At 40.3% G+C, this 23,157-nt stretch overlaps 2 protein-coding genes across 7 annotated transcripts in view; one reads left to right on the forward strand and one right to left on the reverse strand.

Moving 5' to 3' along the window:
- Positions 1-3,854, forward strand: part of CCDC66 (coiled-coil domain containing 66) — a 47,089-nt gene extending 43,235 nt beyond the window's left edge. Inside the window, exons 19-20 of one of the 2 annotated variants that reach the window (XM_075005603.1) lie at positions 628-717; positions 3,719-3,854. In XM_075005603.1, coding sequence (XP_074861704.1) covers positions 628-711 — 84 coding nt within the window. In that variant the 3' untranslated portion in view covers positions 712-717; positions 3,719-3,854. The remainder of the gene's footprint in view (positions 1-627; positions 718-3,718) is intronic. The other variant, XM_075005604.1, reaches the window with a different exon arrangement.
- TASOR (transcription activation suppressor) overlaps positions 2,869-23,157 on the reverse strand; it is a 59,097-nt gene continuing 38,808 nt past the window's right edge. The window contains exons 16-24 of one of the 5 annotated variants that reach the window (XM_075005600.1): positions 17,148-17,292; positions 15,564-15,620; positions 10,625-11,451; positions 9,298-9,420; positions 6,008-6,167; positions 5,246-5,354; positions 4,887-5,065; positions 4,645-4,800; positions 2,869-3,997 (exon numbers count right to left, since the gene is read on the reverse strand). In XM_075005600.1, the coding sequence (XP_074861701.1) occupies positions 3,444-3,997; positions 4,645-4,800; positions 4,887-5,065; positions 5,246-5,354; positions 6,008-6,167; positions 9,298-9,420; positions 10,625-11,451; positions 15,564-15,620; positions 17,148-17,292 (2,310 nt within the window). In that variant the 3' untranslated portion in view covers positions 2,869-3,443. Of the gene's footprint in view, positions 4,272-4,644; positions 4,801-4,886; positions 5,066-5,245; positions 5,355-6,007; positions 6,168-9,297; positions 9,421-10,624; positions 11,575-15,563; positions 15,621-17,147; positions 17,293-23,157 lie in introns of all 5 variants that reach the window. The other 4 variants (XM_075005598.1, XM_075005602.1, XM_075005601.1 and 1 more) reach the window with 4 other exon arrangements.

The raw sequence follows: 23,157 nt of genomic DNA on the forward strand, positions 1-23,157 counted from the left end.
ATAAACAGAACAAGGACCAATAGGGGGAGGTTTAGGTTGGATCTTATGCAAAACTATTTCACAGAGAGGTGAAGAACTAGAATTGATTGCTGGAAGTATAGAGGGGGCAGGGGGATAAACTCCTTTAGAGGTCTTTAAATCCCATCTTGACAAAAGCCCTGATTGGGATTGGTCCTGCTTTCAGGAGGGGGTTGGACGAGGTGACCTCCTGAGGTCTTTTCTAACCATATTTGTGGTACAGGATTTCTACCTTATTCAGTACCCAGGACAGACAGTGAATGAAGTAGAATTCAAAGCACAGAGGAACTGTCTTTTGTCTAAGGTACTGTTGTCAAAGTTAGAGGTGGGTTCCATTTTGTGCTCTGCCACAGACTTCCTATATGTGGAAGGCTAGGTTCTCAAATTCCTTGTGTGAGAGAGCGCTGAACTCAAACAGCACACGCAAGCATATTGGGGCTGTTATATTTTAAGTGCTTGACTTCTGGTCTTTTTTTTTTTTAAATATAAAACTACATATACTTTAATCCAATAAAAAACATGAATACATGAAGAAATAAAGTAGATTCTCGGCAACTATGCATAGTTTGTGGAGAACGACAAGCACTCAATTTGTATGTATTATTCCAGGGTCTCCTCCAGAAGCAGAAAGAGTTGGAGACTGGTCTAATTCCAACCATAAATAAAGAAGAGAACTTTATTTCACCATTTTAAAAAAAGGTACATGAGCATACAGAAACATTTTAAATTGTCATGCACAGCACTTTGCTGCTGTAATTTACTCACTGCATCTAAATCTTTTTTTAAGTCAAGATCTAACCTCTCATGTAAAATGTGACAGGATATTTGGCCTGGGTCTCTGACTTGAAGATGCTTGAATCTAATTCTAATGCATTTGTTCAGAATTGTTTTCTGCTATGAAATTCTTAAGATTATGTATTAGGAAAACACCGTCTATAAAGATTTCATTTTTACGATGTCTTTGTACAAATTTAAAACTTATGTATTTTTGGTATAAATAAATCATTTTCAGTGACATACCAGTTTTTGCCTCACACGCAGTAGTCCTAATCTCTTCTTTTCACTGTTGCCTAGATCCCAAAGCTTGTCTGATCTCTTAGATCAATGGTGTGAGCTAGTGAGCAACCCAGTGCAAGAACAAGTTCTGTATTGAATAAGCTAGCTGAAACGAAATGGCAGTGCTTATTGTCTACTTATGCAAGGACAAGTGGACAGTTTTGTTAGGTGATAGCTGTATTCTTAAAAGGCTGGGAGTATCAGCAGATAGAAGTGTACAGTGCAGGTAATTCCATGATCATTTCAGTGTAGAACCATGGGCTCCTGTCAGCCCTTCCTTTACCTATCCAGGTCCCCAGCCAGCCCACAACCCTGAAATGAGGGTGAAGGGATAGAGTCTCCCTGCTATATCAAAATTAGTTCCTGCTTCTATACAGCAGAAATCGTTTTCTAAAAATAGTTCTGAACTAGGTTTGATGAACCCATAGTAAACATTCAAAATTGGTTTGAACTTCTGTTTTTGAAGTTAGATAGATTCAAAATAGTGCCTGGGCTCAGCTCTCTTAACTGCATTTCAAGTCAGTTCAGGCCAAAGAATTGTTTGTCAGAAGCAATTCCTATAGAGCGGAATTCTAGCTTTAACTCATGCCAGGGAGTTGAGGGTCTTACCCCATATTTTTTCAAAATTGCTATAAGAGGCTATATTACACATCAGTTGAGACTTCCCTTGAGACAGTTTGTTGAAAGGCTTGAATTTTAAAAGGTAACTGACTTAAATCCACAGAGTATTTGTTTGTTAAACGTGTGTAGGCAATAAACATTTGCCTAACAAACAGCCAAGAGTTTGGATAATTTCCTCAGACACATGAGAAACACCACACGCTTCTGAATGTGCACTTTGCCATATAGAAACAATTGTATTAGTCTAAAGCTTAATGAAGCATTTAAAATTGAGTGGTTGTCTTCATGAGACGAACTGCATCTGCATGACAACCTGTCACACAGTGGTTTAGTTCCTCACTAATACATTAAAACAGTTTGATATTCTGGAGGGAATAGCTTTTGTAACTGTTTTTAGAAGTTGTCTTCTTATAGAAGTGTTTTAGTAAGCTTCATTAAATTAGTATTTAAGAAATGGACAACAGCTTAAAATGAATTAGCTTTTAAAAATGTTGTGTAACTATAAGTAGCAGTTCACAATATGATTAAGCCACAAATCACAAGTGCCTTTAAGAAGATTTGTCCAATGGCTGTTGTAAAGCTAAACTGAATGTAACAAAAAATAAGCCCTTTTGAAGACATAATCCAAAAACTTAGTTGATTTGTTTTTTAAATTTGATATTGAAGTCAAGATACAGGTAGTATGCCAGAGTTTATCATCCCCATAATATTTTCTGAAAGTTTGTTACTGTGCACAAAAAGTTGATACATTTGTGGTTCAGTAATTAAAGATTAGTGGGGGGCAGGGAGAGGAAGAATCTAGCACACTACATATCATTTTTAAAGGGAAGGGTGAGGACAGTAATTAAAAAACTTTCTGGAGATGCTCATTTTAGTGGTAGTAACACATTTAGCAGAACATTTAAGTTTGGGCCTAAAAGTAGTGATAGCTCTTCCTGTTACACTAATATCGATAATTTGAATTAAGACAAAACAAGTCAGCTTTCTGCCAGTTGCGATATTTGAGATTTAAACCCTGAGGCTGTTTCCATGCAATTGTGATAAGGAGATACTGCACATATCAGATGTATACAGAATGGTATTGAAATAAAATTTTTTAGCTTCCCTGTTCTGTATTTTAGAAATGGTATTTAACAATAAATTAAAAAAAAAACAAAGCAAGTTGCTAGTAACTCCCATGTGCATGAAGAAGAGTTTATTTTTATAAATGGAACTGCACCAATGGTTACTGAGGTATTTAGCCAAAATCCAGTATTTATATTTTTCCATTAAAATAACTATACTGCCTTATCGCTATGTAAAAACATTTTGTACAAAAGTTGTCCAAAGTTGATCAAATAAATACATAAGTTTTTATATTCATTTAAAGAAAAGTGACCTGGATGCTCTATTACACTTTACTTTAAAAAAATGAAGCTTTGCTATTTCACATGCTTTAGGCAAAACATTCAGTTTTACATTAAAACAGACTTCTAACTGAAGCCAAGTACAGGTCAAATACAAATGTAAAAACTTAAAAGTGCCAACAAACAAGATAATTCAAATACAATAAATGTTAAAAAATATATATTTATTTCAATTTTCAGATGCGTCAACTGGTACAGGCCATCATGATTTAAATAGGACAGGAAAACATTTGAGTTAAAGGACAAAACATCTTGTTCAGAGAATAAAATAGAAACTGTTAATTCACTTTTTTAGAAACAGAAGAGTCCACAACAAACCTATAAAAAGTTTTAGTTTTGTTTCTATTTTGAATATGGCCTGGATGATTCACTATTTACATCCCAATTGCTAGAAGATGATGTCTTGTCTGTATCCATACTCTGACTGTAAGCGGACAGAAAATAATTTCCACCTTCTTGGTTTTGACTTGTGGAAATTGGGTATGCTGTTCCCAGAAAAGTCTGATGAGTGAGAACATTGAAATGACTAAACTGATGGGACATACTTAACTGTCTACTGTAAACTTGGAAGTTGTTCAAATGAGCTTGTTCTACTGAATTGTTTTTGTCTCCTTCAGCAGAACATGATGTAGAAACAGGTGTTACTGGCTGAATTTCCTCCAAGTCAAGTTTAGAAGCTTTTTCCATCAATCCAGTTTGTGCTTCAGAAGACAGCTGCATATCAGTTAGACAGTTCTCTTTTGAATCTGTTCCACATGAGCCTTTGGTCTCTGTCTGCAGAGCTTCTGAATGAGAATCACACTTTGAGGCATCACTGCAGATTTCTATTTGTGATGTTTCATCCCCTGAATCCAAAGACATGTCTTCCTCGTCCTTTTCATCGCTTTCTACAAGAACTATATTAAGAAAAAGAAGTCCTACTCTATTGAAATATACAATTTTTTTAAAAGCTATACTCTACTCACAGTGTTATGCTTCAGGTCTGTAAGTCCAATATCACTTAAGGCTTGGTCTTCTGTCACTCTTGTTCACTTACTCAACACACACACTCAACCCTTTGTGTGAATGTCCAAATATTCCGATGCTAAAAAGCTTCTGCGCATTGTGTTCATGTTTAGTGTTGGGAAATCCCAACTCCCAGCTCCAAAGGGGTTAATGTCAAAACAGCATCTAAAGTCATACAGTAGGTCAGTATTTGATAACACAAAAATGCAACTACTGACATCCAAGTTCATTTTGCTAGTTTCTAAATCTGTCATTAAGCTTACCCTTCTCAGAACCAAAGGGAATGTCATTTGGCTTACACATTACCTTTTTAATGACCACCACCACACTTCTTTGGACACTAAATTTCTGTATGGTACCTTAAAACAGTCCACCCCAGCTTCCCTTTCACACAGTTTAAAGTGAGAGTACTTGAGAGTTGGGATTTCCTCACAATCTACAGTGTTTGTTTTGTAAGATTAAAGACATACTACACTTAAGACCTCCACCCTACTCTTCTGATTATCTGGAAAAAGTGAAAATATACGCTGAATATTACCTGATGGTGTCTCAGGAACACCAGGTGAAGGAATGTTTTCTTCAGTAATTGAATTGTGGTAGCCAACAAGATTTTTGAAGTTCTGCATAAAGTCATCAACTGTAGCAACTACTATTCCATTATCAGCATAATTGGAAAATGTTTTGACATTCTTCTCTGAATTTACAAAGAGAAAGAAAGGTGACTTGGTAACATAATATCAAATATAAGAAAAATGTAGCTGCAAGTTGTGTTTTTTTTACCTGTTAAAAAGATAACATGTCTTTGTTGTATATTCTGAGCCTGAAGTCTGATAAGACAGTCTAATTCTGGAGCATTTCGTGTTTGCGAGTCGCAGTTGTGATATGACAAAATCTCAACCATGTGTTTCTTTTGATAGATATTCAGAAGCGTCAGCAAACTCAGGGCTTTAGCATTCATTCTATTTAAGAGAGGATTTGAGGCTTACCATTAGATCAACATTCAAATTATGTAATGTATCACAATGAGAACTCCCTTCAAATATATTTTCTTAAATTTACATTTATACAGCTTTGAAAGTACTGTTTTTCTAACATATTAATTAATTTCAATACTTTAATATTTAGAGTACACTTATTACCTTCCAAGCTCCTTGAGCTTTTTCTGTATTTTACAATGGACTTTCCATTGCCATTTTCCATCGGGGGTATTGAGTTCCTCAATGAATTTCAGGAAATTTTTAAGTTTGTCTGTTTTGGAAACAAAATAATTCATTTTGTTACAGTTAAAACAGTACTGAGCTTTGTAAGAATCTCATTTTTAAAACAGATTTTTTGGTTTTCCATAAGTTAGTTTGCTATTAATGGCCCAATTTAGTTGTGTAAACATGGGCTAAAATTTGACAGAGAGCTATTGTAATTAACAGGTGAACTCACTGTAGGTTTTTTGTTTTTTTTTTGGCGGGGGGGGGGGGGGGCATGGAGGACAGAGAAAATGGAGAGAAGTATGCAGTCCTAGGGAAGAATATTCATAGTTTGGTAGCATCATACACAATTTTTCATATTGCGGCAACTTGTTCATTCAATCTGACTCACACAGACACTAGACTGACTACATCTGCAGTATGAAATTTGATTTGGTGGTGCCAATCGAGTTGGCTGTAGACAGCTGTTTTCAGAAAAAGACATAATGAAGTGCATATGAAAAAAATCAGATTTAACCATGATGGAGTTGCCCTTCCCAAAAAAGTGTTTATATATATATTATATAAACATACATATATAAAACCAACAAGTAGTTTGCATTGCCACTCTTCTGTGGTTAGGAGATTTCATTCTCAAATGCTGTCAAAAAGACATTTTTCCTAATACTAAAAGTCGTGATTTTAAACAAAATTTCTTACCAACTGGTACAGTCTCTGGATTAAGAACAGATTCATCAGACACAACGAAGCCACCAGACACAAACAATTCATTGTAAGTGTGGTTTTTCACATCATCCAAACTATCAACACCAGCAAAGCTGACGCATGAAAGCCTCTTCAGAGTTACTAAACCAGGTATCTGTTTAAACAGTTAAATGTACAGTTAGACTTAGAGGTGTACAAGTATGATGCAAGCAGATAAGAATGGCTGATAAGGAGAGGGAGTGGGAGATAATCAAATATTACAAACTTCCCATGCTTATCAGAAAGCTACATTGTGGATCAGGAGACTGACTTTTCCAGAAGTGACTAGTCTACAGGTACTTGATCTCACAATGAAGTTATCAGAGAAATGTTGGCAGAATGAAGGTAGGGAGTTGGGAAGTGATGACATTACACAAAAGTGAATGCAAAATACCTCTAGTTGCTGTCCTATAAGTTTTTATACTATGATAATCAGCACATGATTTAAGTCCACACAGACAAAGTTCCTTCACCCATATCTAATGCATCATAAAACTATACACAGCACAAACAGCTTTAAATGAAACCTTTGTGGCGTTAGATACGTATGAAGACTGATGTGCATTGACAAAGCTGTACAGGGAAGCTTGCAATCTCTGTTCATACCACAGGCTGAACTAAAGACCAAATAGTACTATTATCTATAGTCCCAAGCCAAAATTGTTAAAATGGAAATAAAGTTGATAGAACTTACAAACAAACAATCTTAACACCATCCTGTAGAGACACCATGTAAAACCACTGATTAAGACATTTTGTATTTGTGCTCCTAGATCAGAAGACATCAGACTAGTGTTTCTTCAACTTGGAAACCATGGAACGCCAAAACAATAAACACTTTTTATACAGAACACCTATACAAAATTTTCTTTAGCAAACTGTCACACCAAAAAGCCCAAAACAGCAAGATATACAGCAAAAATAAAATGAAGTAATTTAATCAACAACAGAGAGATAGCCCTGCTAGTCTCTATACTATCAAAACAAAAAAAGCAGTCCAGTAGCACTTTAAAGACTAACAAAATAATTTATTAGGCGATGAGCTTTCATGGGACAGACCCACTGCTTCCGATCATAGCCATAGCAGAACAGACTCAATATTTAAACCACAGAAAACCAAACATTACTTGATTACTATGTTTGGTTCTCTGTGGTTTAAATATTGAGTCTGTTCTGCTATGGCTATGATCGGAAGCAGTGGGTCTGTCCCACGAAAGCTCATCGCCTAATAAATTATTTTGTTAGTCTTTAAAGTGCTACTGGACTGCTTTTTTGTTTTAATTTAATCAGGTTTCAGAGTAATTAAGTAGTAACACTGTATCTGGTTTTAACAACAAAATATATGCCATCAGTGTACGATATCAAAAAAGTGTCAGATGCTCACAACACACCTGCAAGTTGTTCGTAGAACACCAGTATTTTTAATCAACACTGATATAAATACATTTCTTCTATTCTGACCCCTCACTCTGTGTATCAATACAGTGCAAGCTTGTCTTTATTTTCTTAACACTTTAGATCAGGTGTGTCCAACCTGCGGGCCACATGTGGCCCTGGACAGCTAGTAATGTGGCCCCACAAGATCGTAAACTTTTAACATTATTGTGTGATTTATATACATTAACTATATTACATATTTTATATGCGGCCCAAGACAATTCCTCTTCACTCAATGTGGCCCAGGCAAGCCAAAAGGTTGGACACCCATGCTTTAGATGTATCTATTTTGCATTTACCTAACTTGGAATATTCTGGCTCTATAATACTACCTTCTGGGACAGCTGCAACATCTTTGTGTTTTAACCTAAATTATTAACACACACTCAATCTTTACCCCATTTTAATAGTTTGTCAGTGAGCTCTAACATCAAAATACTCCACCAAAAAAATAGGTCAAGAAACCTAAAAGAATGCTATATTAAGTTACAAATATCATTTGGTATTAAGTATCCAGTTCAAATCACAAGCAGCTGTATTTTAAACATTTCTCAGTTTGCTGTTCCATTCTACCGACTGCCATTCTGACACTGCTCAAGGCAGGAAGAGTGTAAAACTGCAGTCTCTTTGTACTCCCCGCTCCCCCCACCCCCATGTTCCTCCAACCTCAACAATTTTCCCCTTCTTCCTCTACATACCCTCAGCTCCCCTTCCCTAATCTTTCTGTTGAACAAATCTGAGGACCTTACATCTGAAACAGAGCAATTTCTCTCCCTCTCACCCCCGCCCCCTGTCTGAGGTTTACCATTATCCCAAGCATGGGGTTCTATCTCTAACTACCACGGCTAACAGCCAGTGATGGACCTCAACTCCATAAGTTGGGTAATTCTGTTTTGAACCCAGCTATACTACTGACCATTGCAACACCCCATAGCAGTTAAGTTCTAAAGGTTTACACTGCTTGGTGTGCAAGTGTTTCCTCTTATTTGTATTAAGACTGCTGCCTATTAATTTCATAGAGTCACCCCTCCCTAATTTTTGTGTTGTGGGAAATTATTATTCGCTTTTTTCACATCATTCATGACTATCATCACGTTCTCTCAATTAAGGGATACAGCCATTGATTCATGATTTCCAGTTAGAGTGAAGCCAGCAGCAAGAGCACCCAGACAGGCCTAGGTGTCCTTTACCACAGAAGACAGAGGCACTTAAAAAAGGGCATTTAACATAATAAAGTTGACCTTAATTCCATTTAAAAAAAAAAATTTGTACATGGCATATTCTATGAAACAGCCAATACCTGCTGAACAAGAAACTTTCACTTTTCAAAAGCAATGAAAAACAATCTTCTGGAAGCTTTTTGTGTGTACAGTGAACAAAATTTCATTGTTTTAATAAGACTTTGTCCAAAATAATCTTAACTGAAGAAATTGTTTCAAAATTCCCTAACATTTGGGTTTAGATTTAAAGGAAAAAAAAAAAAAAAAACAACTTACACCCAAGATCAGAATACTCAAGTACTAAAATAAAATAGTTAAATCTCTGCTATAAGTGCAAACGCTACTGAAACTTAATATTGAACTATAAGCAGTGCTTCCATTCTATCTAAATATAAATTTAAAAAGTTATGGTGTCATAAAAAATAGTGCAAGAGTTACAAGAGTGGTAAATCAAAAGAAGTTTATTCCATTTTACTCAAGATGAACACTGCCATGAATAGCCTTAAATGCAGGTGACTAAAACTTTGAATCAGCTTTGTATATTTCAGCGTTTCAATAAACTAGTACTATTAAATATACTTAATGTACCTTATGGATGAGGCTGGCAATATCTTCATTTTGAATAATTATCAATAGCTTGTCCAAAGTAGCCCTTCTTTTCAAGAACTGTTCTGGGTGGCATTCTGTATTACCTAATTTCGTAAGGTATTCCTACCCAACAACAAACAACAACAAAAAGATTTAAAAACTTATTAAACCAATGCAATTCCAAAGCTTACCATATAGACACCTTCTACTATTCAAACAAGGCATAGGCATTTTTAAATAGACTATGTACTATTTTTTAAAATCTGTATTCAAAAGACTAGTTAAACACCACTGACTAGATTTTAGTTTTCTGTCATTTTTTACAGAATGAACTCCATCTACTTGTGTTTCCACCTTAGTCTCTGCTGAAAGTTTCATAACTTAACTAAACTCCAAAAGCATTTTATTTTCAACTCCATAATATTTAACATTAACAGATGACTCAGAGACAGAGCCATGTTAGTCTGTATCTACAGAAACAATGAGGAGTCCTATGGTGGCTTAAAGACTAATATTTATTTGGACATTAGCTTTCGTGGGCAAAATCCTTTTTGTCAAATGCAGTAAAAGAAGTTTGATTTCTCCATATCATCTTCAGCTTCAAGAAGCAAAAGAAAAATTCAGGAATTTTTCATTCCCAAAGCCCCCCCTTAATAAATTCTCCACACCAAAGAGAATGGAGAATACAATGCTTTTGATCATGTTTCTCTTTGTTGTTATTCCTGAAAGGTCTTAGGAATTGCTCCGAAGTACTACTTTCAAAAAGAAAACATGGGTTCTTCCATAACCAACCCCATTGTCCAGCTGGAAATATCTAATGGCACCATTAATAACAACTTTTTTTTTTTTAAATATAGAACTATTTGGACAAGTTTTCAAGGTCTTACACTCAAACTTGATGGCATTTCTCTGTCTGGATGTAGTGCAATTGTTGAGCACCGCTATTTCCGGGAATGTTCAACACGATTTTGCTCATTGAGCCTTGAATTTTGGGGAATAACTAAAAGACAAGAAGGAGGAAAATGGAGGGGGGGGGGGGGTGGAGAAACAGCCCATACTAGCTAATGAACAGAGCCACAACTATGAGCACCTCTGCAACTGTCTACGGAGTAAAAGGACAGACTGATGGACATTACAAGGAATTCCTGAAACAGAAAGGGATTGTAGGGCAGGACAGAGTGATTTTTCTGCTCTCTTGGAATGGGAAAAGGGAAATGAAGGAATGCAAGAAAACCCTGTTGCATGCTGCCTGTATCGTAGATTTTTGTAGGCTGAGCAACACTAATTCTGTTGCCACAGATAGTTCCCAAATGGTAAACATATTTACCTGTATTTCTTTGCAGAGTGTACTTTGCTCCTCTTCATGAATGTAAAATTTCACAGTGTTTTTCTGTACATCTTTAATGATTTTGACCAAGCTGTTGAATACTTCAGGTTTTAACTGGCTTATAAAATCAGAGAGTGCTGGTTGGGTTGAAATGTTTAAGTTATCTGGTGATTTTTGAGTCTTTTCTGATGGCTCCAGTGGATCATTACTGGGAGCGTTTTTATCAGAAGGCAGCAAAACCTCTCCGATTGCAGTAACATGGTCCACTTCCTCTTTTGCTATGGTTAGGTTCATCGATGACTGTTGCTCATTACAGTTTGGCTCCTCAACACTGTTACACTGTGATTCTGATAACGGTGCAGTGTCAAAGTCACTTGAAACAGGTACACTCTGTTCTAGTGTAGGATTCAATTCAACCTCAGTTACAGCATCTGCTGATGGAGCTGGACTAGAGTTAAGAGGTGGAGTATGCCTACTACATGAAGATGACATAGCAACATTATTGAGCTTTTCACTCAGTCTCTCTATATACTCTTGGACAGAGATTTCTGATGCCTGTAAACATATATATTCAGAAAGTTTCATTATTCTCTCTTGGACTGAAAAGAGAGGTGTGGCTATTCCACTAACATATGCAATATTCTTTTGCTGCAAAATCTCCTGAACCTTTCTTGCAAAGAGATTGTATTCTTCCAATAATGTAGTCTCTATTATTCCACTTATGGAGTGCTTAGATGCAAGAGGATGATCTGTTAGTGCACACTGGTCTTCATTTTTCTCCATGTGAATTGTATACAGTCCATCTTCTTTTGTCCCCTTTTGTATGTCTGAAAATGGAGAGTATGGAAACTGGTAATCAGAACTTCTTTGTCTATTTATTACACGGGGGTCATTAGGAAGGGCATCCTTTGGTGGCAAATACACCAGTTGTTCTTCTGGTGATTTCAGACCTATACAGGAAGAGTTAATGATTATAAGTCTAATCTTTGAAAAAAGTCAACAAAAATATACATTAAAGGTTGTAATAATTTTAAAATAGCATCAACCTCTACCTAACAACTTAATTCAGTGTTCAAGGCATTAAATACGAACTGCTAGTACAGAAGTTTTATACTAGCTGAGCTTAGCCTGTCCCTAGGTTCTGGGTGGAAGGGAGAAAAACCAGACTATTTCAGGATTTCATTACTCTTGCTAGGGAAATGAAAATCAGAAGTAAGTCATTTTGTACAACAATAGTATCTGCGGAGCACTACTACACAACAGGAAGCACCCTAACCCTCAGGATACTTAAGCAGATTGAAGTAAGTAGGTGACCAGTTAGATCACTGACATTTTCTCCCCATCTAGCTTCAAAATTGAAGTCTTCAGACTTCCAGCAGGTTATGTACTATGGTGCACAGTGCGTATTGTGTGGATGTAAAATGAGCCTTTCAAGTATAGTTGGCATGCAATTATGAAAATGTGAATTCCATCTTGGTGACTGCCTCCTCTTACTGTTAAGCAAGTTTCTTTCAATGTTCATAAAAAAAGTTGTAAGATTAACAGCAGTAACAGAAGCTCTGCTTTGGTCTATAGACCAGGTAATTTGGTTAAGTGAATGTGGACAAGTTTCACTGAATTATCCAAGTTTGACATAGTTAATTTCTATATGTGATTAGCTCCATCTCAAGCTCGGTGAATCCACTTCCTCCTTCCCAAATCTGCAAAGTTCCTTGACATTCGATAGCACGTTCTGTAGTAGTACCTAGGGAAACTGAAAGTGCTATCAGTTTCCTCTTTCAGTGGCTTTCTAAAAGCACTGCCACAGAGAAAAAAAAAATATTAAAAAGTGAATGAGATGATAAAACCACTAAATTTGGCTGAGAAATGGGACTGAGGAGTGTCATTTCTGGAGCAGAAACAGTATCCAAAATAATGTATGTCAAAAGTGCATGTCAGTTTAAAATGCCATTGTACTTTTATGAGCTAATAAAAAAAACCCAAAACAAAGACAGATCAGTTGAGTGGAATAGGATACCAATCTACTTAATTGACCAAAGGAGGGAAAGGAAAGAATGTTTCTTTTTAAAATCCTGTTAGCGCTGCAACGCAACAGCCAGACCCAAACAGATTCTATTCCTTCATGACAGACTTCTTTTAAAATTAACGATTCAGGCAATTACAACTCTAGTTAACTAGGCTGTCTGGTGTAACTGAGGCTCTTTATTTTAGGTATTAGGCAGAAAAGAGACTAGAGCTTGTTTCTCAGAACCAAGCCTGTGTTTTGCTGGGCTCCAAGATGGGCTATGTACTTTTTGCAGTTATGCAGGGTGCATTTAAATCTGGAAGTCACCTGCTACCCCAACATTTAAATCATTTTTAGAGCAGAAATGTATTTTAAAAGGTAAACTCTCCCCAAATATGAACAATATACATTTTCAAATTAGAGAGCCAGATTTAGTCTAAAAATGCAAGGATTTTTAAAAAACACAAAAAAACCCACTACATACTCCCTTATCCTCTTCCCCTTGAAGGGCAGAGCAAAGTTACCAGCGTGTAGCAACACTGCAGACACATGCCCTACACAATCTTATTATTTTAAATCTCCTTTGCCCTAGTGTGAAATTTTCTTTGTTGGCTTTCATTTGTTTGAAGCTGCTTTTCAAAAAAATGGTACTTTCAGAAAAACTTGTACTTTATCTTTGTACCCAACCCAGAAATTTATGATGCTATAATCTTTTCATATACTTCCAAGAGACACTAAATTAATATTACCATAAAATTCAAAATTGTACTGCTTTAAGTTTTCCATACAATATATGAATACAGTTACATGCTTAAATACAGACCGTTAGCTATGTCCAGACGGTGGCTGCTATTTTGGTCTACAAGCGTATCCCAAAATAGCAACCCCATGGCTATACACCACACTCAATAGTGTTATTTTGAGTGTGGTATTCAATTTCTTTTTGCTGCCCCTTATGGTGAGAGGGGTAGCAAACTTAGAAAGAGCCACTTATTTCAAACTTCAGTGCTGTTTGGATGACCACAAAGTTCAAAATAAGTTAACTCTAAATAATTTACACAATTTGCATTGCACAAGTTATTATGAGTTACAGCTACAGTGTAGCCAGAGCCTTTGGGAATAAGTTTTTAATATAGTTTCCCATGCTTCACTACACAATGTGGCTGTTTCCAAAACCAAAAATATGGAAGATATCCTACAAGATTTATTAGTCTTGATTTGAGACAAACACCCGAAAGATCAGTTTAGCTCTTGTACAAGAGAAAAGAGTTCAATGCATTTTTAAAAACCCAGGAAGGGATCCAGCCTTTTAAAAATAAGGCAGCCTGGCTGGGTACACAGAATTCCCCAAGCTACTATTCAAGTTTGCTAACAAGAGAAAATGCCTATTTGCAAGGGGGGTGGGGGGGAGTAACAGTATTCTTTATGTAAGAAAGAAAAGCGTCATTGCTTGCAAAGACCAGTTTAACTACAGCAGATGTGCAAGACACACTGCCAACATGTGCTTTGGAGTCAGAATTTTAAGCTGAAAACATTTTAATTCACTTTACAAGGGAGAAAAATAAGTTAATTTTAGTGAGCGCATTCTTAAGGTGGCATCCTTCACATATCTACACCATTGGGTCACAAGTTTCTCCTGGGTACTACGTGTTAGGCACAAACACAAATTGTCAAAAAAGGTATATGGAGCAAATAACTTCCATGATTTGTTCCTGTTCAGACATCTAACTTCCTATTTCAAGTGGACAGAACAAGGAAGTTTGTACAAAAAAAAAAAAAAAAGTATTTCCTGAAAAAGTAACATTTTCTAAAAATTAAGAACCAAGCTATCGGTGTTGATTTGCAGCAAGATTCTGAAATGCTACAGAAATAAGTCATTGTATAATGACAAACGGAAGAGAATTTTTGATGCATTATTTCAAAAACAGCAGGTCAAGTACTATATGCCAAAAGAAAAGGGTGGGGGGGGGAAATCAGAACATTTAAACACCTTAGGGTACAAGATGAATAGCATCAAAAGCTATAATTTTTAAGAGCATTAGCTACTCTCTTTAGTCTTCTTATACAAAGGTATCAAGGAAAGAAAACCAAGGAAGAACCAAGTGGGACTGAATTTCTAGAGTCAGAAACAGCCCCAACTTTTAAGTTAAGGAATAAAACTAGGTTTCAGTTAGGACAAAATGATCATAAACAAGAAAGTGGATAGGTAAAACTGAAACACTGTGGAGTTTGGATTATATAGTAATTAAGATATGAAAGATTATGCAATGCTTAGCAACACAAGATGTCCACTTAAATTACATAACTAAAAGCAAGATCTCCTTCAGTAGCAAGATCTTTCAGTGACAAAAGACTGGAAAGCATCACAAACAAAAAAAAAAAAACCCACAGAATTAGCAACTTAAAAATCACAACAAGCACAACAGATTGAAAATGTAGGAAAATTATATTGGCAAATTACTATTTTTCCTTACTATTTATAAACTGATAGCAAGAGACCAATTGCTAAATTTATATCCCTAACACTTGAGGAAAAAAGAAAAACTGAAGTTGCTGTCCTGGGGACATACGCTTTCCTTCCCACAGCCACCACTCCACCACAAAATAAAGAAACCCAGAAACCATGAGATGCAGTCTACAATACAGAAGCAAAGAAGCTTCTTCTAACTGATGGTATTAAAAAGATCTTAAGTCCCTACAAGAAAATTCAAATGCTTCTTGACGTGATCATGTTTTCAGGAAGGTATGCTTGATAGAATCAAATAACTGACAAAAGTCTAAAAAACCTCTTGGGTTGCTTCAGTGAATCAATTCCATTCACTGAATAGCAGACTACTGATTCACTCCCCAGTTTCCTGATAAAAATTCAAATACCAGAAAAAATGATAATTTGGGAAGTAGTGGCATATGATTAAAAAAAGCCATCCTTCTCACCTGTTTGGTTAACGCCATGTTTTTCCAGTTGATCCTCTGCATCTCTTCCTGCCCCTCCTGAGGGAGAGCAGCAGTTAGCATTTGTAGTTTCTCTAGATAGATACTTATATAGCACCTCTCACAAACTATATGCATTATTGAACTAATCAGTAGATAAATACAGTAAGAGCTAACTTGAAAATAAACTCTAGAAGGTGATGTCTGTTAATGAAAACACAGCACCCTTCATCTCTGGTGATCAAGGCTGTTCCTTCTCTTTTTATCCAAGAGAATACTTCAGAGAAAACTGCATAGTTCAGATAAAAACTTGCATAATCCTGAAATCAAGTAGCTGGCTGTACACTGTGCAACAGCCAACTGGCAAATCCTCACAAGAAATCCCATATCCATCGCTTACAATAAACAAGGCAGCTTAGAACTATAATCTTGTTCCTTGCAATTGCTATGTCCACAATCACGTGTTGGCAGCACATATGTAATTTTTTCCATCCCAGAATGTAAACACTCACATTGTCCAACACACACACTTGACAGTTCTCTATTTTTCACCATTTGGCAAAGCACTGAATGGGTATTGAGGTTTTGTCCTTTGGGGCTTAAAAATGCCCAAGGCCAGCTATGCAAGCTATCCTCTCATTGAAAAGCTTAGAAAGTTTGTGGAAATAAATCGAGATAGGTATTAAAATAGTCTACGTGCTCTTAGAAAGACAAATCCAACTTCACCAACAGCCACCATGTCAGGATTCTTAGAAGATGAACAGAAACCAAATTGCTTTTTCTCAGCGAGTGTGATGATTAATACACTTCACTTGGGTCAGTCACAGGGGTCTGGAGGAAAGAACTCGGCCCTCTAGAGAGCTCAGAACTCTAAGATGCATTTAGAGCTCTTAACATCTCACCTCTTCTATCCCATCATCCACATCCCTCAAGTCAACACTTCTTAAGCTTCTCAGGGACTCAATACTGTCGACTCAGTCATCAAGAGACAGGATGAGAAGGTTCTTTGAAGATTGAGAATATTGGTTTTATTTTTATAGTCAAAGATGAAAAGACTTTGAAGTACTTCCAGTAGGATAACTTGATTTGGGGAAAAGGAAGTGTTCTTCCAATAAGATCAACTACAAACTTTAATTGTTTCTATACTGAACCCCATGCTGGTATCAGCCTGTTTAATCTTGCAACTAAGCGTACCAACATAATTAAAGTGACAGCCTGATACATCTTGTGAGATACAGACTCAAGCAAGTTACTGATTGTAAAGATCAAAATTCTAGATGGCTACACTATTTGATGTCAATATATTACCAAAAAGCTATTCCTATGCATTCATCACATCCAAGAGGTTAAAAATCTTCTCTCCAATACAGCTAAACATGCTCAAAAAAAGAGAATGAGATGTGACATGAGCATAAACACAGCAGAGTTTCATCCCTGGTTCTTATGGTTTAGCCTATTTCTGTAATAAAACTACATACAGTGTGACCCAAGAGTGGAATCTATGAAAGATGAGACCTTTAGAAAACGGGTTCTTTTTATTTATTTTATATTTTAGGCAGCATAAAGAAAGGTAGTAATGCATCTTACCTGTAATTGGGATCAGCTTCCAATGTATTCCCACCTCTCCTATGTTATTTGAGCTGGAATGTTGCCTGCGATAAGCATGTTCAACGGGAGTGCTAGGACATGGGCTGTAGTCATCAAAGCTACTAACACTTCCAGTACTTGGTTCCTTAAAAAAAAAAAAAAATCTCTCAGAAAACTGTGTGTCCTTAACATGCAATTAACAACTTTATCCACCTCAACAATTGTAGGAATGTAGGTAACCTCACCAGTCTAATGGAATTTTTGCCTTTAAATTAATCTGAACATTGGCAAATATTTCACCATAAGTATTTCTAGGTTTGAGGAGAGGACATCAGCAAACCTTCTGAAAAAGAAGTGACAGAAATGTGTCTTTTTTGAAGATGTCTCTGGTAATTCACAAGGCCATTTTAGGCACTATTGCTAGATGATGATCACCACCACCTCCTTTTTCAAGCAGTCTAAGTGGATTTCTCATGTTCCTTTCCTTAGCCAAAACAGAAGAGGTACACCACCCTCCAAAGGGAAGTAAAAAACCCATTTAAATCAGTTAACTGGTTAAACACTAGGTTTAACTGGTTAACCAACTAAACCGGTTGGGGGACAGCTGGGGACACTGCTCCAGACCAAGTGGGTTGGAACAGAGCCCCTCTGCAGACAGGGACTGCTCCAGCTGGGTTGGAGAGCCCCCACTTGCAGCGCACCAGGGCTATTCTAGCCAGGCTGGAGTACACTGTTTTGGGTAGGGGTGCTCCAACATGACCAGAGCAGCCCCTGTCCATGGTGGCCTGGGTTCAGGAGCATCACTGTTGGGTTGGGGGTCCAGCTGGAGTGGCCTATGTCTGCAGCAGGGTGGAAGAGGGAGGGGTGTCACTCCAGCCCAGCTGAGCTGGAGTGGCCTCTCCAGCCACCCCTCTCCCCAGGGATGGAACTACTGCAGCCTGGCTTGGAGCCCATGGTGACCCTGCAGGTCTAGAGCAACTCCCTGCCCAGGGGGGGCAGGTGTAGCGTTAATTGTTAACATCCCTGGTCCTTAGTCAGTTGATAAATTCTGCAAGTTAACTGCAATTTATAGAATCAGTAGGACTCCTAGCTAGATTCTAGATTGAGATAAAGATGAATGAATTCATTCAAGAAACTAGTGAAGGTCTGATTTCACGTACAGTTGTTGAGGCACCTGATATACTCAATGAGATACGCTATGTGTTGCAATTGGAATGAGTACAAGACATGAATCTAGGAAAGGTTGTGTTGGATTTGCTCTTAATGAGTCAAAGAGGGGAAAAAACACCCACAACACACGCAGCCTATCACTTCTGACCAACACTGTTCACAAAAGCTATTTTACCCTGACATAGGGTAACTTAAGTTCATAACACTGCTAGAAAAATCGTGGTCTCAGACTATTTTTGGGCCCATCACAGTGAATTTTAAGCCACTAACAGAGAAGATACTCACCTGTAGTAATGATGGTTCTTTGAGATGTGTCCCCGTGGGTGCTCCACAATCGGTGTCAGGCTCACACGGCACCGCAGATCGGAAATCTTCCAGCAGTTTCTCCTGGATCGCGCATGCGCCGGCGCGCGCCGCCCTCCTGCGCACCCCCGGCCGCGTGCACGATCCGGTCCCCGCCAGTTCCTTGACCAACCACCTCGGATGCTCCTGAAAAACACTAGACAGACAGAGATCCGAAGCGGGGAGGATGGGTGGGTGGTGGAGCACCCACGGGGACACATCTCGAAGAACCATCGTTACTACAGGTGAGTAACTTCTTTCTTCTTCGAGTGGTCCCCGTGGGTGCTCCACAAATCGGTCACTACCCAGCAGTAACCCAAGTAAGGAGATGGGTAATCGGTTTATGTGCAGCTTGCCCCCGAGAAGACTGCTGTCGACAGATGGGTATCCTCTCAGAATACCCAAGGCAGGGCATAATGCTTGGTAAAGGTGTCATAGGATGACCAGATCGCCACTCTACAGATGTCTGTTAATGCGATGCCCTTGAATAAGGCTGTTGACGCCGCCACGGCCCTGGTGGAGTGAGCCCTGGGCGGGGCCAGCAAAGGAGTCTTTCGAAGCACATTGTTATACAGGGCACAATGTGCTTTGAGATTCTCCGGGAAGAGAGACCTTCTCCTTTTGACCCAGGAGTGAGAGAGACTAGAAGCCTGTCCGTTTTCCAGAAGGACTTAGTTCTGTCTGTGTAGAAAGCCAACACCCTCCTCACATTTAGGAGATGCAGGCGTGCCTCCTTGCCGGAGCTGTGAGGCTTCGGGTAAAACGAGGGTAAAACTATTGGCTCGTTAAGATTGGACTCCGGAGAGACTTTTTGGAATAAAGGCTGGGTGCAGCCGTAAGGTTACCGCCTCCTTTGAGAATACTGTGCAGGGCGGCGTTGCCATCACTGCCGCAAGCTCACTCGCCCTGCTGGCTGACATAGTTGCAAGGAGGAAGATTGTTTTTATCGTAAGGAGACGTATGGGAACTGTGGCTAATGGTTCAAAAGGTGGACCCGATAGCGTGCTGAGCACCAAGCCCAAATTCCGCGATGGTGGAAGCGGTTTCTGAGGGGGGTACAGGTTTACCAGCCCCTTCAAGAACCTGGTAACGATAGGACGGGCGAATACCATGGGCCCTTCCTCTGTATGCCGAAAAGGCTGATACAGCGGCGAGGTGGACCTTTAGCGAGGATAGAGAAAGCCCGCCTCTTTTGAGGTCCAATAAGTATTCTAATATTACAGGTATAGGAATGTCAAGGGGAGCTAACTGCTTGGCGGAACACCAGGCTGTAAATCGAGTCCATTTCTGCTTGTAAGTCCTCCTGGTGGAGGTCCTTCGCCTACATTCCAGGACTTGTTGTTCTCCCTCCGTACATGTGCTCTTTAAGGAGCTGAGCCATGGATTAGCCATGCTTGTAGGTGCAGACCGAGGGTGCGGGTGCACTGAGGACCCCTGAGCCCGCGGGAGAAAGTCCGGCACCACCGGTAGAGGGAGCGGTGGGCGGTCCGACATGCGCAGAAGCAAGGGAAACCATTGCTGCCGATCCCAAGCGGGACCATGAGTATCGTGCGAGCTCTCTGCCTTCTAGCTTTGTGCAAGACCTTGCGGATAAGCACGGCGGGGGAAAACACGTAAAGTAGGGAGCCCTTCCATGAAAAACATGAATGCGTCCCCCAGGGACCCCTGCCCCACTCCTGTTCTGGAGCAGTGCTGGGGACACTTTTTTTGTTGTACTGGGTGGCAAACAGATCGATCTGGGGAAACCCCCATGTACGAAAAATGCACTGTAGCAGATCGGAGCGGATCTGCCATTCGTGTGTGATTGCAAAGCGCCTGCTCAGCTGGTCTGCATTCACGTTGTGCGTGCCCAGCAAGTACAAGGCTTTCAACGTTATGTTGTTGGCAATGCACTGATTCCACAATCGGAGTGCTTCCGCACATAGGGCATGGGATTGTGCTGCTCCTTATCGATTGATGTAGACCATAGTGGAGGTATTGTCGGTACTGAATCTCGACTACTTTGCCATGCAGGTAGTCTCGAAAATGTTTGCAGGCGTTGAACACTGCTCTGAGCTCCAGTATGGATATGTGCAGTGTCTGTTCCGCAGAGGACCACAGCCCTTACGTTACCTTGTCGCCGATGTGCGCTCCCCATCCCATATGGGAGGCGTCGGTAGTAAGAAAAAAACAGAAATTTGTGGTTGGTGAAAAGGCACCCCCACTAGCAGATTCTCGGGGTTTTCCCACCACGCCAGGGATCTGCGCACCTCTGTTGCAGGCGACACCACCCTGTGGACAGTGTGGGATGCCGGTTTGTAAACGCTCGCCAGCCAATGCTACGGGCTTGACATGTGCAACCTGGCATTCTGTACCACAAACGTCGCTGCCACCATATGGCCCCGCAGCTGTAGGCACGGTAAGATCGACACCGTGGGGCTGTATGTAATGACTTGCACCAGCGAACTGATTGTGCGGAAGTGGGCGTCGGGTAGGTACACCCTTGCTGTGATAGAGTTTATGCGTGCCCCTATGAACTGTATATGTTGTGTGGGTTCAGACTTTGACTTTGCGAGGTTGATGACTAGGCCCAGCGAAGAAACGTGTCCGCTGTGACACGTATCATGCGAGAGACCTCTGCCTTCGAGGTCCCTTTTAGCAGGCAGTCGCCCAGATATGGGAAAAATAAACACCCCCTGTCTGTGCAGGTAGGCTGACACCACTGCCAGGGTTTTGGTAAGACTCTGGGGGCCAAGGAGAGGCCAAACAGAAGAACACTGTGCTGGAAGCGCTCCTGGCCGACCGTGAAGCGGAGGAAGCGTCTGTGTGCCGGGTGGATTGTTATACGAAAGTAAGCATCTCGTAAGTCGAGTGCTGCAACCCAGTCTCCATCGTCCAGTGCCATGAGTATCAAGGCAACTGTGATCATCCGAAACCGTTGCTTGCGCAAGTAACGGTTGAGGCCCCGAAAATCTAAGATGGGCCTCCGGTGTCCCGTTTTCTTCTCCGATAGGAAGTAGCGTGAATAAAAACCTTCCCCTGGAATTATTCCGGCACTCTTTCCACCGCACTTGTGAACATAAGATGGGTCACCTTCTGCTTGAGCCTCGCCTCATGGCAGCGCCCCTGAGGTGAGGCCTGGTGGGAGGCTTCGTCGGTGGAAGCGACTGGGAGGGGATCGCGTAACTGTGGCTATGATCTCCAGCACCCATATGTCTGTGGTGATCTTTTGCCATTGGGAGTGGAACGGTCTGAGGCGATGATGGAACATGAGATGAGAGTGGCATTGAGTGAGGGTATTGATAGTGCAGCCCCTGACATACCCATCAAACTTGTTGCCTTTGAGGCCTGACCCGAGGGCGTACGGCTTTGTTGAGAACGTCGCCTAGGGGTTCTGTACTGTTGCCACTATTGATAGCGCCCATGGCCGTAGCCCCGTTGATATTGAGCATGCTGTGGTTGTAAGCGTAGCGTCTTTGCTGAGGATAAAAATTCTTCCCTCCTGTATGGGGGAGTATAAATGCCCGAGCTTCTAAGTGTAGCTCTCGAGTCCTTACTGGAGTGAGGGACCGAGTCGGTTGAGTCTGCAAAACAGCTTTGTGTATCAAAGGGAAGGTCCACAATCTTCGCCTGTAGGTCCCTCGAGATACCCGACGTCTAGGGCCAGGATTCTCTATGCATGACCACTGCTGTAGCTGTTGAGCGTGCCGCCGTGTCCAGGGCAATCTGGACTCCCGTCTGCGATGCCGCGTAGCCCTCTTGAACAATCGCCTTTAACACCGGCTTTTTGTCTTCCGGGAGTGAATCCATGAGGGGAGTAAGCCCGGAGTAATCATCAAAATTATGGTTTGCAAAAGATGTGCCCATAATTTGCCACTCTCAATAGCAGGATAGGAGAGGAGTATACCTTCCTGCCCAACAGCTCTAGCTTCTTATCATCTTTGTCTGATCCCCCGATTTGTACTGAGAAGCCTTTGACCTCTGCTGGGACGACCCGACCACCAAAGAATTTGGTTGTGGGTGACTGAAGAGGAACTTCATGCTCTCTGCCGGGACGAAGTATTTCTTATCCGCTCTCCCATTCGTAGGCGGAACAGAGGCCGGAGTCTGCCATATAGTAATGGCTGACTCCAGAATGGCTTCGTCCAGCGGAATAGCAATTTTGGATGAAGCCGGGAGTCTCAGATTCTTCAGGAGTTTGTGATGTTTCTCCTGCACCTCCGCCGTTTAAATGTCATGCATGAAAGCCACCCTTTAAAACAGCTCCTGAAACTGTTTAAGGTCATCCCGGGGAGAGACATCCCCAGGGGCCATGGCCTCGTCTGGGGAGGATGAGAAGGAACCCCTAAGGTAAACCTCCTTTGAACCCTCGGGTTCCCGCAGGCGATGACACTTGCTCGCTGGAGGATTGTGAAGGAAAGTCTCGGGGTTCTAAATTTAACTCCCCTTGAGACAACTGTGTTTCCGTCCCCGATCGGGAGCGCCCACGGGGGTACTGAGCGGCTGGGGTGGGGACCTG

This window comes from Carettochelys insculpta, chromosome 11, assembly GCF_033958435.1.
Source record: "Carettochelys insculpta isolate YL-2023 chromosome 11, ASM3395843v1, whole genome shotgun sequence".
Classification (NCBI taxonomy): Eukaryota; Metazoa; Chordata; order Testudines; family Carettochelyidae; genus Carettochelys; species Carettochelys insculpta.